Source organism: Enoplosus armatus, chromosome 3 (genome assembly GCF_043641665.1).
Source record: "Enoplosus armatus isolate fEnoArm2 chromosome 3, fEnoArm2.hap1, whole genome shotgun sequence".
Classification (NCBI taxonomy): domain Eukaryota; kingdom Metazoa; phylum Chordata; class Actinopteri; order Centrarchiformes; family Enoplosidae; genus Enoplosus; species Enoplosus armatus.
In genome coordinates, this window is record NC_092182.1 from 20,304,107 (window position 1) to 20,319,307 (window position 15,201).

The following is a 15,201-nucleotide window of genomic DNA, read 5'->3' on the forward strand; positions in this document are numbered from 1 at the left end:
TTTTTTTAACCCCTGATAAATATATATTGGCTGAAACAAACAGAGTCAATAAGGATTCCTTAAATTTGGTTATTAAATTAAACTATTACCTACATATTTAGTTAAATCTTCCCTTATTTATCTTTTCATTTTGGATTCTTTAACCACTGCAGGTATGATCAATGGTGTCCGAGTATCATGTAAATGTTAACTAAAGTGAAAGATTATTTATTAAATATACCTTACCTGCAGGGAAACAGGCTTATCTATGGTGGCTTTATAAAGAAGTCATGGTGTATTCTGCCATACAAAGGCAGTAAATATAAGAACAGGACATAATCTCATGCTGACTCATTTAAACCAAACTGAGGTTTGGCAATGAATATTAACAGCTATGGCAAATGACTACACAATGTATTTATTTGTAAACCAAATACAATTAAATCAATGACATTCAATTATAAAATAAAATAAATCCAAAACAAATATACTCAATAAAATGTGTAGCTGCATAAACCAATCTCAAACACCATGACCATTTGCTCCTTGTAATATTGTATTGAATGTGAATAGGACACATGGTTCAAGGTCATTCTGAAGTGTCACAAATGAAATGCACATCATTTTTTATTGTTGCACTATGACATTAGTGTTTAATTTACCTGAAGTGGTAACTGTTTTAGTAACTGCCAATGTTGACTCACTGATGACTAGACACACATTCACACAAGCAGGTAACCACACGCACACACACAAACACACACAGCTATCTATCGCTTCTTTTTGCTCTCTTTCTTTGGTTTCTGTCGAATCTGAGGTGCTGCTCCCTTCAGTTTCTTCGTCTGTTCAGTGGCCTTGCCATCAGTGGACTCGGTCTCCTCCTGTAGAGCAAACACAGGAAGCATTAAACATCCTGTAATTTCAAATCAGATCCTCTTAGTCATTTTAAATAAGATGTGAAAACACATGACTGCTAAGCACAAGTAGATAAGGGTGTTTTGAAGATGTATTTGGAAGTCTTTTGCGGTCTGACACTTGCACCTACATTATTTGCCATGGTACTATTTTCCAAGTAAATCTAGTCATGACACAGTTCTTTATACAATATACTGTGCATAGGGAGTTAGTAATTAGTGATAAGTAATATACATTTAGGTAATTACGTATTTTTTAATCACTCCAGATAGCTCAGACTCTGTAAATGTATTTCAATTAAATCCCAGAGTTTTTGGAGCACAATTATATACACACACCAAACAAAAGAAATTCAGACGTGTTTCAACACTTTCCCTCTGTCAGCACTGTTTCTGCGAGTGCAATCTTTCCTGTGGCAAGGCACAACAAGATCAGGCTGCTGTAAAGGATGAAATGGCGACATACTGTGGAGAGTAATCAGTGCATCTGATGACAGTGTCTGAAAATAGAGTAATTAGACAGTGGATTTAATTGCTCTCGTCTATAAATAATCTCTCCTGACAGTTGCTAGTATGGAGATTGTGAGTAGCCCTTGGTGGCTTGGTCTTCATGGACATTCAAAAATAAGATATTCAGCACTTCTCTTGTGAATTGATGTCTGGTTTCTCTGTATTACATAAAGACTGAATGGAAACAGTTTGCAAGATTTATTTTACAGAATGGTCTCATTGCAGTCTCATTGCTGTTAGTGAAAATCATTACACAACAGACATATTACTTGCATGTTAAAAGCGTGATTTTTTTTGTGGACAAATGACCCAGTTGTATTGCCAAATTGCATGATGTGAAGTCAGATATATGTATGATAAGACAGCCTTTTACACTGGCTAAGGACTAGCAGCAAGTGAACTTTGCTGTACTCTGGGTGTCATCGCAGAGTCTTGAGAACTGTCACCTCTTCGAGAGCCAGATATATTTCATTCCTAGTTGGAGTGATTCTGGAAAAAGTCTAAATTAGGTCCATGAGCCAAAACACAAGTCTGCTATGCTTGAGAAATTGGAATTAATGTATTACTTTTCAGGTATTTTGTGAAAATACTTGTCATATTTGTTGTCATACTGAGAAAAAATTGCCAGAATTCAAACCCCCTTACAAAAAGTCTGAGTAAGATTTTGAGTACAACAACGGCATTAATTTGAGCGAATGACTGACACTAACTTGGTTCAAGTCTTGTAAATTGCTGTCCACATTTAGACTTTTACAAATACAATAATAAGCTGACAACAAAATGACAATTCAGTCCGATTAACAGGTTAAATTGGCAATATGTGTCCTGATGGCAAAATGGATTAAAGTGCCACAATTTCTCCCCATTATTTCTTGTTCCTCTAATGTCATCTACCAAATAAATAGGAAAAAGACAACTCATAAACACATGTGAAAGTATATGAATCAACAGAGATAAAAAACAAATCATAAAAAAAGTTAACACCAAATTTGCAGGTACATCAGAGCAAGCACTTCATATGGAGACATTCTGCTACCATGCAAGAAAAACAAACATTGAGGATATCGTGTACAGTGATGTTTTAATGACTGCCTGTGTTGTGTCAAAGTCTGTTTCCCCAGTGATCTGTGTTTCCCCTCACTTGTTTGGACCCTCAGTCCAAACATATCCCCAACCCTGACCAGTTATCTCAGCAACATCTAACCATAAACTAACGCCCTAGCCCCAAATGCAGAGGGCAACATCATGAGGAGGGAACAGACTCAAGACCTGCTCCACTCTTTCCCTTGGTGTCTACCTACCTGTTCATGTCCTTTAGATGTGGGGAAGATGACAGCCAGGATGCAGATGAGCTGGAAGATGGCACCCAAAAACAGCCCATAGCGCAGTAGGCTCTCTAGAAAGGTGGGCTCAGGGACCTCTGGAGGGGACAGGTCCAGTTCTGCAGACATGATGCTGCTGATTGGTTGCTTAGGATGTTATTCTTCTGTGCCAACAACAGGATCACGGTTAGCAGGAAGATGTCAATGTGATAATATGTCCCAAAAAGGGATGTATAGGGAAGGGGGGGGGGTTAACTTACAAACAATCTTGGAAATGTGAATCAATTCCTGTCACATAATTCAGCGTGGACAAACGTACCATTTACAACGTAACAACGTAGCGAAGTAGTGTGTGGGGGAAAAAACGTACCAGTGGCGGAAACGCTTCACTCTCCTTTGCCGCTACAAGAATGTAAACATCAAAGTCAGAGCAAAAAAGAAAGTAAAGCTGTGAAACACCATCAAGTAAAAAAAATGCTAATTTAGCTTACAAAGCGAGAGGAAAAAAAAATCCGCTTATCGGAAATGACGTCACAAATCGGTGACCCACTTCCGATCCGGTGAACAATTGGTTTGAAAATATCGCCCCCTAGTGTTTGTGTTGAACGTCAAGCACTGACTTATTATTTAAGAGTTGAAAAAATAGAAAGCTTTGCTTTCACTCTCACTACTTTAACAGGAAAGTATTCAATACATAAAAATAGGCGACATTACTACTTTTTACTCTACAGTATTTATCTTACAGCTGTAGCTAGTAGCCTGGTTAGCTAAAGCTCAAACTGATGCACCATTATAGTTTGAACTACCCAACATTAAGTACTTAGACATAAAAGAAAACTGGTGTTGACATGGTGATGCATCAACAATTCAACTGTCAATTGATTTTTCAGTGTGAGTACTTTCTAAGTATGTTTTAATCTTAATATTAATTAATCTTAGTATTTTTGGAAAATGTTTGTATTACTGATTTGACCTACACTATTATGGTATCCATTTGGTGATCATCACAATACAAACCGCCTGCACTATTAACAGAAAAGAGCTTAAAAATGATATATTAAATAAAATTAATATAATGATGACTGAATGATGACTAGGCCAGACAGTTGTATTAAAATGTGTAATTGAAAAAATTTAGTTAATTGAGAAATTTGTTTTACTCTTCAGTCCATTCCTGCTCTTAATGCAAACACACTGATTCGTATAAACAGAATTTATTAATATAAAATATTTTATACATGCTTACAAAGAGCAATTGTACAAATACATGAACATAGAGAAGTCAGACGGGTTAAAATAAAGACACCAACAGATACACAGTATAAGGTATGACATATTTTTCTATCTTTGCTAAGGGTAAAATGTATGACAATATTGAAGGCTAACAGAAGAAGAGCTAACCAGCCTTCCTACATTCACAGAAACACGATGTAATCCTAAAGTCAACATGAGCCTATGGTGGATCAGTTTCTGTTGTTTGCCTTAAATGTCTGCCACCAATCAGGTCAAAACAATTTATTGCAAGTTTTACAAGTACAAGCTTCCTCCAAGACGATCAGGATTTTATATAGTTCCTGAAGTCCACATATTATGCATACTGCTTTTAAACTTTAAATCTCATGGACATCAGGGCTGCTGCAGGCCCTCGGGATCACTCTCCATTGTGGCCTTTCAGGTCTCTTCTTATGATGTCATTCACTGAAAAACATTACAAATAGGGGTGAGTTACTTTAATGGTCACAGCTATGCTGTAATATAGCAGGACAAGAGGCTTATTTCATGTAATATTTTATATGCATTAGTTTTATATTTATAGCCCCTTTGTTGGAGGGTCAGGGTTTTGTTGTTAATACAACCAGTAGAGGTCACCAAAGTCAGAATAAAGTAAAGAGATGACAGGAAATGAGGAAGGAGAGAGGTGGGGAATGCAACAAAGGTCCCAGGCCAGACCTGAACCTGGGACATTGTGGTTTGTGGTTATAATGCCTAAGTCATCAAGATGTCACCAAAAATGTTCTTACTTCATACACAAATCAGTCCAATGATGATTTGTAATCTCTGCAGTGATAATGTGAAGTATTGCAATTACATTAAAGTCCACTAGATGTCTCTATTTTACAGTTGTTGCACAAAGGACATTGCTGTTTTTCCCACCACAGGTGTGTCTGCATGTATTTGCCATGACAATAAACTTCCTGTTCCTGTCTTCCATCACAGAGGTGTAAACAGAAACATCACCCCACAGCAAACAAGGTCAGGGTACATCACTTGTTCTCTCACTCCATTGTGGTGATTCTTTCTCCTTCATCATCCTCACTTACATTAGGAATCATGTTCAAGTTGTATTCGATTTATTTAAAATGAGACTTGGCATGCTCACGAAGCTTCTACAAGTGTGTGTTTGCGTGTGTTTGTGTGAGAACGTAAGACTGAAAGAGATAGGAAAGTGGATAGAAAGGCCCAACAGAAAACCACAAGGCAGGATTTGCAAGCATACAGTTGCATTGTGCTTGAATGCATCTGCAAACTGGACCACAATTACCCATCCCCGACGCTTCAATATGTCATTTCAAAGTTTGTATGTTTTTTGTTGATATTCCTCCATTAAGTTTTGGTGAGGAAATTAATACAGTATCTTCTACAACTCAGCTTAACATTTCAGTGATGTGTTGGCTTGTCAAGGGATTTTCAAAACAAAAAATCTAAAGCAGAGAGAAACACACATTCATTAGAAACCAAACAGACAGGACTTAGACCACAAGTTACTGACTGATTGAGAGATAATGTAAATGTGTTGCCAATTACTTTCTCAATACAGTTGTATATACAAATATTACACTCCAAGACAGAACATAAAGACTCACAGATGCTGGTTTACGCTTGAAACAAACTAGTTCATGTGACCTGTTATCTGAAAATGTCTTATGGAAAAATTGTTTTAGCTGTTCAGAACAGTCACATTTAAAGGTGGGTCGAAAACCCTGCCCTCAAAGACCCTAACCCCTAACCCAGAGAGGGGTGAGGTGTGATTATCGTTCAAATGGGGGGATGACACACATTCTGTCAATCTGTCTCTCCTCAAAGGCATTCGTAGTGTTTCTCGTTTGTACATATAAAAAGTGAACAAAGTAATCTAGTGAAGAGTGAAAAAACAAGAGAAGTTTAAACCCTGCATACTTTCTCGCCAATCTCTGCAGGATTGTTGGCTTTGGACAGCTACCAACAGACACACTGAGAGACACAGACAGACTGATGTCACAGAGATGTGAGGAATTGGGTTGTTATCCCTCACATCTGCTCAACAACCCCACCAGCACTTCGTTTGAAGCATACTGGCACCTTTCAGAAAGCAGCACATAACAGTAATACTCACCATCCTCCAGGTAAGCATAGCGGAGGTTCTCTTGTTTGACAGTGACCCTCTCTGGAGCTCGTTCCTCATGGTTTCCTCTACCAGAGCCAATGTGAGTCAGAGGCTGCCCGCCTGGCTCCACTCGGCTTCCGGACTTCCCTTGAGCTTGACCTTGAATGTATCTTGAAGGTGGTGATTTTCCCAGTGGCAGCGCTGTCTGCACATGTCTTGACATCACACAGGCCTCAAATGAATCACCAACCTGAGGACCTTCGCCCAGTTTGGCCACAGGGGTTCTGGCACTGACACACTGGCTGGGAGTGGAGGCAGGGTGGGAAGCCATTGGGGAACCACCGAGGAGGGCGGTACCACAGTTGCTGTAATGTTGGTTTGCAGTGTGGTACAGCATGGGGCTGTTGATCAGAGTCCCGGCTCTGGACTGGTAATAGATTGGTTGGTCATCCAGTGGATCAGGGGTTAACACATGGGCTCTGGGGTCTACAGTGGTTAGATGGTACAGTGTTGGAGAAACATTCAAGGCTTGAAGGTTGCTGTCCTGCTCCAGGTGATGGTAGAGTGACTTCATTGACAGGCCAGACAGAGTCTGATTGTCTGAGTAGCTGTACGAATTCAACTGGTAGTCGTCCAGTGGTTCTGCTTTAATGGCTAAAATACAAAGACAAAGATTATTTGACCATGGAAGATGAGATCAGACTAGGTCTATCATTAGCTCACTGACAAGAGTAAAAGTGGTGCTTCGAGTTCACCATCATAGTTTATCCTTTTAGTATGTTAACATTTACTATTTACCACTAAACACAAAGTGGAGCTGAGGCTGATGGCCTGTGCTTGATGATGGGAATGGTATTAGCTTTGCAGGTATTTGGTAATAAACCAAAGTACTAGTAAATTGAAGTTTTGATGCTAGATGAAAGGATCACCAAAGTCATTAGAATTTATCCTTTAGGGACCTTGAATATCTGGAGCAAATGACATGGCAATACATCCAATATTTGATATTTCAGTCTGGACTAAAGTGGTGGATCAACCGACCGACAGACCGACATTGCCATCCATTGAGCCATGCTGCTAGCACGGCTAAAAATGATGTCCTAAGATGTTACAGGGATTGGGTATTTTAAGGAAAATTCCACTAATATATTTCACCATGAAACATTGTAATTTACATTTCCTTCATGTGCCCACTTTTCCTCAACCTGCATCATCTATTTCTACTTCAGCTTGCAATGTTCTTTGTTTCCTAAAATGCTTATCAACATGAGTGAAAGCACGTATCTGCATTTCAGCTGTGAGTATTACATGTAGGTGGAGTGAGCACTTGCGAAAAAATTGGAGTGGAGTGACAGGTTTTCCCCTTTTAAAGCAAGTGACAGTTGTTCCCCTCCATAACCTTTGTTGTGGCTGCAGTCTGTTCATTGCTAACAGCTACTGACTGATTTCTTGTGATTTGGACCGATTTCTTGTGAAATAGTAGAACATCAGTTTAATGAGGATCATAGAAAGGCGTTCCTTGTAGCTAGTAGCTGCTTTCAGGTTGCAATGTTCGTTTAATTGTATAGCAGTTATATCTAATCTGATGGAAGTGTTGCTATTTCCTGTATTTTCTAAGCTTGACTTGACTTTGACTTAGCAACATCATAACCTGTTTAATGTTCGGTTTATGTTTATTTTTGTCTTCATTAACTGGCATCAATGTAAAAGATCCAAATGCACATTAAGTGTGTTGCATCACGGTTTGTGTTGATAGGGGTGAGAACAATATTTCCTCACATCCCCAGCCCTGACTTTCCCTGCTGACTCCGGGATAGGAACTGTTGACCTTTCAATCACCTTCCCGTTTCTCAAACATTCAAGATACCCTTCCTCCTCTTGTAATGGCTGACAGATATATACCTTTAAAAGGAGTGTAGATGAAGTGCTGAGGCTGACTGCGTTTCTTCTTCCCGTTGATGATGTAGAAGTTGACTTTGGCTGGGTGGATAATGGTCCGCTCTCGATATGGAGGGACCTCAACAAACAGCATGTTCTAGATGGGGATTGCGACACAACAAAAGATAAAGATAATGCTTCAGGCAAACTGTCATGTTGAGGCATAGTGTTTCAGGTCAATATCAATATCAAACATGAAATTCTTTAAATCTGATATAAGCAAAGTGTGGTCATAGGTTTTGTGTTTTGCTTTCTGTTTGAGTAAGTGTGAATATGTAACAGTGCCAGATGATGCTGGTTTAATGATCAACTATATAGGTACAAAAAGTACATCATTGGTTCTGTAAAACTATGCTGCCACCTTAATGCATTTGAAGTATAGATGGAAGTTAACTCACAGCTTGTGTTTTGTCTCTGTCCACAGTGGCCTCTACCTCCCAGATTTGCTGCCCATCTGAAAGCAGAGGGAATCCACCATACAGGCATTAAAGCAGTGGAAGTTGAAAGTGGTTTGACATTTCAGGAAATACAATTATTTACTTTCCTGATGAGAGTTAGACCAGAAGATTGATACCACTATTTGTACACGAAATATGGAGCTCCAGACAGCAGCCAGCTAGCTTAGCTTAGCATAAAAACTGGAAACAAGGGAAACAGCTAGCCTGGCTCATACAAAAATCCAAGGTGTAAAATTGAGAAGTTACGGTTTTACTGAGGGTTATATGCTGAACTATTTCTGAGCTTTAGAGGTAGGCAGGTTTTGTTACCTTTGGCAGGCTTTTTCTGTGCTAAACTAAGCTAACTGGCTGTAGCCTCACATTTGCCTTCTTATCTAACTCTCAGGAAGAAAACAAATAGGGGAATTTCCTATAATGTTGAACTATTGCTTTTAACCCTCGGGTAAAAAAAGATGAATTTGTAAGAACTCCGATGAGGTCAATCCTTTCTGTAATTTACAGTACAGTATGTGAGCACATTTAATCAGTCAGTGGAAAACTTTCTTCTTTTCTATGTCTTGTTTAGTGTTTCATTCCCACCTCAGTTTTTACCTGCTGGTTCTGTTTTCTACCCACGCTTTAAAAAAACAAAACAAAGCCTCTGCTCTGGGTCTGAGTCTTTATCAGTCTGTCTAACCACATCCTGTTGCATAAAACCCCACGCCAAGCAACAGAGAGGCTTTACATGCAGTTAACTGTACCCATCCTGCTCTCAAACCATGTGTGGGCAGAAGAAGCAGTAACGAGGTGAGACATTTCCTTGTAGAAATAAATAAATGTTGTCACCTCCAGTAAAACAGTAAAAGTTCAAACCAATTGCTAATTTTGTCGGAGTAAAATGTGGGGGCTGAAGGAAAATATGCGTCACTGAAAATTGATGTTGCCCGGGCGATATGCAAATAATCTGAAAATACAAATACTAAATGAGTAGGTGAATACGCTTGAGGTCACAGAGGTGTCTGGGTGTTGCACAAAATATTTGTCTATTTTAATCATAGAAACCTGGTTGATGTCCAAATATACACACATAACATTCACAGGTCGACGTAACACACACATCAAGAGTTTTCATAATAACTAGATGAACAGCATAATGTTTTGAAGGAATAGGTCAACATTTTAAATGTTTGAATGATTGATACCACTCTTATGTTTGCATGGTAAATATGAAGCTACCTCCAGAAATTGGTTAGTTTAGCTTAGCATAAAGACAGGGGGAAGGAGCCAGCCTGTCTCTGTCCGAAAGTAACAAAATCCACCTACCACCACCTCTATGATACATATAAACCATCCTAAAACTGCATTTTTACATTTTTACACTTTGGTTTTTGTACTGATTAAACACTCAAGCTTTATCTTGTTAATTTGTGGATTAACTAATTAACACGTTTTATCTCTTAAGTGTAAAAACAACAATTATGGTTTTACTGGGGGTTATGTGCTGGACTATTTCTTGGCTAGCTGCCGTGACTTCCTGTGGATTAATGCGCCCAGCAGAGAAATCTAACGTGTTAATGAGCTTCAGAGGTGCTGGCAGGCAGATTTTGTTACTTTAGGACAGATCCAGGCTGTTTCTCCCTGCCTCCACTCTTTGAGCTAAGCTCAAATCGTACATACATGACAGTGGTATTGATCTTGAACTCTAGGCAAGAAAACAAATAAGCATATTCCCCAAAAAGTCGAGTCGAGTACAACATTGTTATATATTGTGGCTCAACTATAGTACCTCAGACCAGACAATTAGATTACTGATCAAAAATATATCTTCCTCACCTTGTGTCTTCTCTGAGAATATCACTTTGGAGTCGGATGTAAAATTCTGTCCGGTGAGGACCATTTGTTGACCACCAAGCACTGAGCATTGGTCCAGGTCCTGCCTCTCGACTGCAGGGAACTCCTGAGCTGAGCGCTGGGCTGAGGAAAAAGGAAGACACAGCTGTATGAAAGACCACACAGAGGAAAAAAAAAACATCAAGTGGGAAGAAGGAAAGCGCTCCAATTTAAAATTTTGATAATTATTATTATCAATCTAATTATAATTATTATATTGACTACTATAGCCTGGTGAACATTCACGTTAAACTATATAACTTTAGGCCACAAGGGACAATTAATTGAAAATGTTGAAGGATAAAACATTAAAACATTGTGTAACAGTTGCACAAGTAAAAAGAGTCATAAAGTTAGTGAACTAGTCAGCAACACAGCAATAGCTATCTGAAGTTTGCAAACATTAATCACCATAAGCTACATAGTTTTAAGTACTTTGAAGAGGCATTAGATTTACGCATACAGATATAAACAGTAATATAACGAAATAAAGATAAAACTCTGCAAGCTCTACAATCCTAGATGTCGTGACCCAGTGACAGGAAACAAAAATCAGCTTATCAAGACTTTAACACTCCTTACAGCATTCAATAGCATCAGAGGCAACTTGAAGAGACAGCAGCTGGCCTCCAGGCTGAGGAATGTGGACACGAAACACCAAACGCACTCGTGTGTTTTTTCGTCCAATGTCCGTCTCACCGTTCCTCAGTTCGATGTCGGCATTTCTCAACTTCAGGATTCCAACACAGTCAATCCTGTGAAATGTAAGAAAAGACAGAGAAGATAAAAAACAGTGTTCTGAAATAAGGTGCTCGTTAGGAACGCTGTCACTTTTCCTTCTAAATCTGCTGCAAGAGTGTTTCTGTTCATACACAGTCACAGTCAGCCTACAGTAACCTGTGTCTGTTTCAATTAGTCAGTTCTAACCTACTTTTGTTCTGCGACATTTTGATAAAATTACTTTTTTTCTACTGTTTTTCAGTGAATCATCATACGTCAAGTGCATCAAAGTGTTTGCTGCTGTAAACACTCAGTGTCTTGTAGGTCTTTCTTGGAAAAACTCTCCAGCACACAGGAAGTGATGCATTTTATGTTTTCGTCAGTAGCAACAGAAACTTGTTGGGAGCGAAAATGACAAAAACCTTGTAGCTGGCACAAGCAGTAGCAGTAGCCACGATAGAAAGGAAAGAGCAATTAGCACAAAAACTCAAACTTTATCAGTAGAAAATCCAAAGTCGTTCAGTACTGGTGACTCAGTTTAGTGTATCTCTGCATCTGTAACTCTGGGAGATGAAGCACAACACCACAGATTGCGTAATAGACATGAGGTCACTGAGGGACACGGTCTCTCTGTGCTACTCACACCACTCTCATGTGGTTCTTCGGCTCCAGAGGGATCTCCAACACTTTGGTCCCGTTGATCATCCTCTCCATGCTGGGTGTGGTGACGGTCTTCCCGGTGATGCGGTGGACCTGGTAGAAGGCGTGGGGTTTCAGGAGCCTCTCGTCGGCTGTTCCTATGAAGACCTGCAGCCCCAGTGGAGCTGTGCCTTGGTATCCTCGGAGCTAATAAGGGTAACAAAGGCGATCAAATGCATGCTTCACACTGAATTAAACTATGGCCATTAATGATCATGGCTGCAGAGAACACATTTTATGCTGCACAATAAATCTCTTTTCCCGGTGGGGATGATTTCACAGGTCACTATCTAACAGCGGAGCAAGAACACTGATTTGCATAGTGCAACAGTGCCAGGAAAACCAACAGTAACGGCTTATTAATTCACTCACCAGAGCAGCAAACAAAGCAAGCCCATGTACCTTTGTTTGTATATGTCAATATATCTGATTTGTAAATATTTTTGTATTTTTTTAGCACTTTGAAACAGTGCATGTCCTAATATTATGATATTATAATTTGTCCTTGTGGGAGTAGTGACGTGAGGCTCTTGCATTCATTTGCATGGCTGTCAGCTTTACATAAATACGACATAATACAGGAAATACCATCCTATATTTACAATCCCTCCTGCTACTTTATTGTGAGATTGATCTTTATTGCTTGCTTGCTTTCCCTTCTTTGCACACCCAGCACCCTCCAGGCACGAAAAAAAAGCACCTGAATTTCCGGATGCCCTCCATTAGATGTCTTTACAGCTCCGCGGCTGCCCTCGGTCTCATAGTGAGCTCTGTGGTGAGATCTGGGCTGTTGCTGGATAAGAAGCTCGTACTGACCGGACTGAGTGGGCAGCAGCCACTCTAAAGACGGAAGTGGAGCCACGGAGAGAGCCCTGGGGAAAAGACAGAGAGGGAGGAAGACAATAAGTGGGAAAAGTAAAAAGGAAGACAAAAAAATCCTATTCCAAAAACCACAGTTAATATTTCATTTCATAGTTGTTCATTAAATAGTGTACTACATTTGATCTTATTATGAAGGCATAAAATCTCTGTAAGTAATAAAGAAAAGTACAAACAACACACCCGAATGCAGCATGGTGGACTGGCTGAGGAGGCCACACAGCTGGGAGTATATAGAAGGTTTCAGACTTGACTTCGGCTCCTGCCCTGCCCATCCTCTCCTGCTCAGTGGCCCAGTTATACCCCTCTCCATACACACAGTCCTGTCTCTGGGCCTGCCCATGTGCATCTCGCACCACTGCAGAAGGCAGACTGGAGCTGAGGCTGCTCAGCATCTCCTCCAGGCCAGGGGGGGAGGTCTGAGCTTGGGGCTGGAACTCGGTTTGGGCCTGGTATTGGTGGAGGTAGTAGGACCCCTGCTGCTCATGGGGCGAGGGGATGGGGCTGGGGCTCCGGGAGCGCTGCTTGACAGGAGTGCCCCCTTGACAGGAGTTGGCCTGGCCATAGCAGCGCTTTCCGTGCGGTGAGGCAGAGCGGGAACGCTGGTGGGGAAGTGATGAGGCGGTGCGTTGGTGCTGGGGCAGGAGAAAGGTCTCATCCGTGACGCTGTTGCGAGGCGAGGTACCTGGAGAGGAGTGGGCAGAAGAAGTGTGGATGCCTTGGAGGCTCGAGCAGAGGTCTAAGCCGGACAACACCATGCACGGAGCAGGGGAGACGCACGGTGAAGCCAAAGGAGAGTATGTCTCTGCTGGCCAGCCTGTGGAGGAGTTACTGCTGGCGGGGCTCACACACTCCCTGTAGGCCCCCAGAGCTTTGGAGCGAGGGCTCGGCTCCAGGGTCTGAGAGGTGAGGGAGTCACCAGACGGTGTGATCTCAATCCTGGGGCTGGAAGCAGGGATGGTCCCTGGTCTTGATGTCAGCCCCAGGGAGTCATACACTGCCCCTGACAGGTGTTCTGTGGTGGGGCTGTGAGAGGAGGGGTCCTGACTGGAGGCCGCCTGGTTGTACGCAGTGTGATGGTCGACGACCAGCAGAGGAGGCTGGGTGTCGTTCTGAAGGAGAGCGCCTGAGTCATCTGTCAATAACCAAAGTGAGGATTAATATCTGTACACAAGGCACCTGACTCCCTGACTTCTACTACTATCCTGAGATGACTTAAAGATCCCTTCCAGACATGTTTTAAGACATATAATCCCCCTCCCCATTAAGAGACTGCGGTCCATCAAGACCAAAACCTCCGCAGATGGCCTAACCAACAAGGCCCGGCACCCTCACTGACGCTGACTCTTTTCCCGCCCCATGGACACTGCACGTTACATTAATGTAAAGTCTCCACATTTGACTCAATGAGTTACATTAATGAGATTATTATCTGCACATTGCACATATTCTTTATACTTTATGCCGTGAACATTTGCATTCTTGCACATATTCATTCGTCATTTCAAACACTGCGCGATTACGGTTCTTGACTTTTGTAGTACTTGTTTTTTCTTTTCTCTCACCATGTTTATTGTTACGCACCAAAAGACAAATTCCTTGAATCTGAAAACCTACACGGCAATAAACCTGATTTCAATCTCATTAAATCCTCTCTCATGTCCACGTGTTAAACTCAGATTTAAGGTGAGCACAGAGAAACTTTCCACCTCCAGCAGATGAACTTCTAGTGTTAAACTAGATCACACATCACTCTGCACAGTGAAGCTCAAACATCCAAGTGAACTAACAAGAAGATAAACACATTTTAACATTTTAACTCGACGAAACTGTGGGAAAAAAAGACAGCACATATTTGCTCTTCTATGGGTTAGGGGTTAGGGTTAGTTGTTAGTTAGTTCTATAGTTGGGTGAAAAAGGAAAGACAAGTCTGGATGATTTCCCCAATGACAGTTAAAGAGCATGAGTATAACATCAGTACCTGACAGCTAAGTACTTACTGATCGGTATCCCAAAGCCACTGTGATGCTGCTAAATACAAACTCAACACAAATCCACCATCTTTATACACTATAACAATAAAATACCCAGAAAAGAACACAATGTAATTGGAAAGGAGATCTTATGTTAGGCCTCAGAGTAACTACTGCACACACACCTTTATCACAGCCGACAGGAAAGTCTTCTCCAGGTGGATTATAAAGAAACAGGTCGGAAAAGTCCAACTCCTCTTGACTGATGTCTTGACCCAAACCCTCGGAGAGCCCCAAACCTCCAGAAGTCATCTCCAGCTCTCAGTATTCAAATTCTCTCTTTCGACAAGAATATCTTTCGTAATAACTTTCAAATAAATTAAGCTGTGTGCATAAACTAAACAGTTAAAGAAAAAACCGACGACGTTACAATTTCTTTTTTCTAAGATGCGTCTGAAACATTTGCAGCTGCTCAAATAAAACATCCAACACCGCGACATGAAAAAACGAGCGGCGACAGACGCTTCCTGTCACTGTTGATGATGACAAGCAGACAGGAGGTGCGGACCTGCCCTT

The 15,201-nt window shown here is 40.9% G+C and overlaps 2 protein-coding genes across 6 annotated transcripts; both read right to left on the minus strand.

Annotated features, from left to right (window-relative positions):
• Window positions 1-438: 438 nt before the first annotated feature.
• manbal (mannosidase beta like) lies at window positions 439-3,234 on the minus strand. 5 transcript variants are annotated; one of them, XM_070903027.1, is made up of 4 exons: window positions 3,217-3,234; window positions 3,096-3,127; window positions 2,705-2,889; window positions 439-860 (listed from the first exon to the last, which is right to left on the minus strand). In XM_070903027.1, exons 3-4 carry the CDS (start codon window positions 2,852-2,854, stop codon window positions 750-752), a joined length of 261 nt encoding a protein of 86 aa, XP_070759128.1. In that variant the 5' UTR covers window positions 2,855-2,889; window positions 3,096-3,127; window positions 3,217-3,234; the 3' UTR covers window positions 439-749. The 5 variants fall into 5 exon arrangements, with proteins under 5 accessions (XP_070759128.1, XP_070759126.1, XP_070759130.1 ...); XM_070903025.1 differs by having other exon boundaries at window positions 3,096-3,220; XM_070903029.1 differs by lacking the exon at window positions 3,217-3,234 and having other exon boundaries at window positions 2,705-2,886; window positions 3,096-3,212.
• Window positions 3,235-3,992: 758 nt separating this feature from the next.
• Window positions 3,993-14,937, minus strand: LOC139282877 (nuclear factor of activated T-cells, cytoplasmic 2). Its single transcript, XM_070902782.1, has 10 exons — window positions 14,811-14,937; window positions 12,836-13,787; window positions 12,474-12,645; window positions 11,718-11,920; window positions 10,937-11,109; window positions 10,298-10,438; window positions 8,426-8,481; window positions 7,992-8,124; window positions 6,099-6,743; window positions 3,993-4,423 (listed from the first exon to the last, which is right to left on the minus strand). The coding sequence occupies exons 1-10, from the start codon at window positions 14,935-14,937 to the stop codon at window positions 4,377-4,379; spliced, it is 2,649 nt and encodes an 882-aa protein (XP_070758883.1). The 3' UTR covers window positions 3,993-4,376.
• Between the last annotated feature and the right edge of the window lie 264 nt (window positions 14,938-15,201).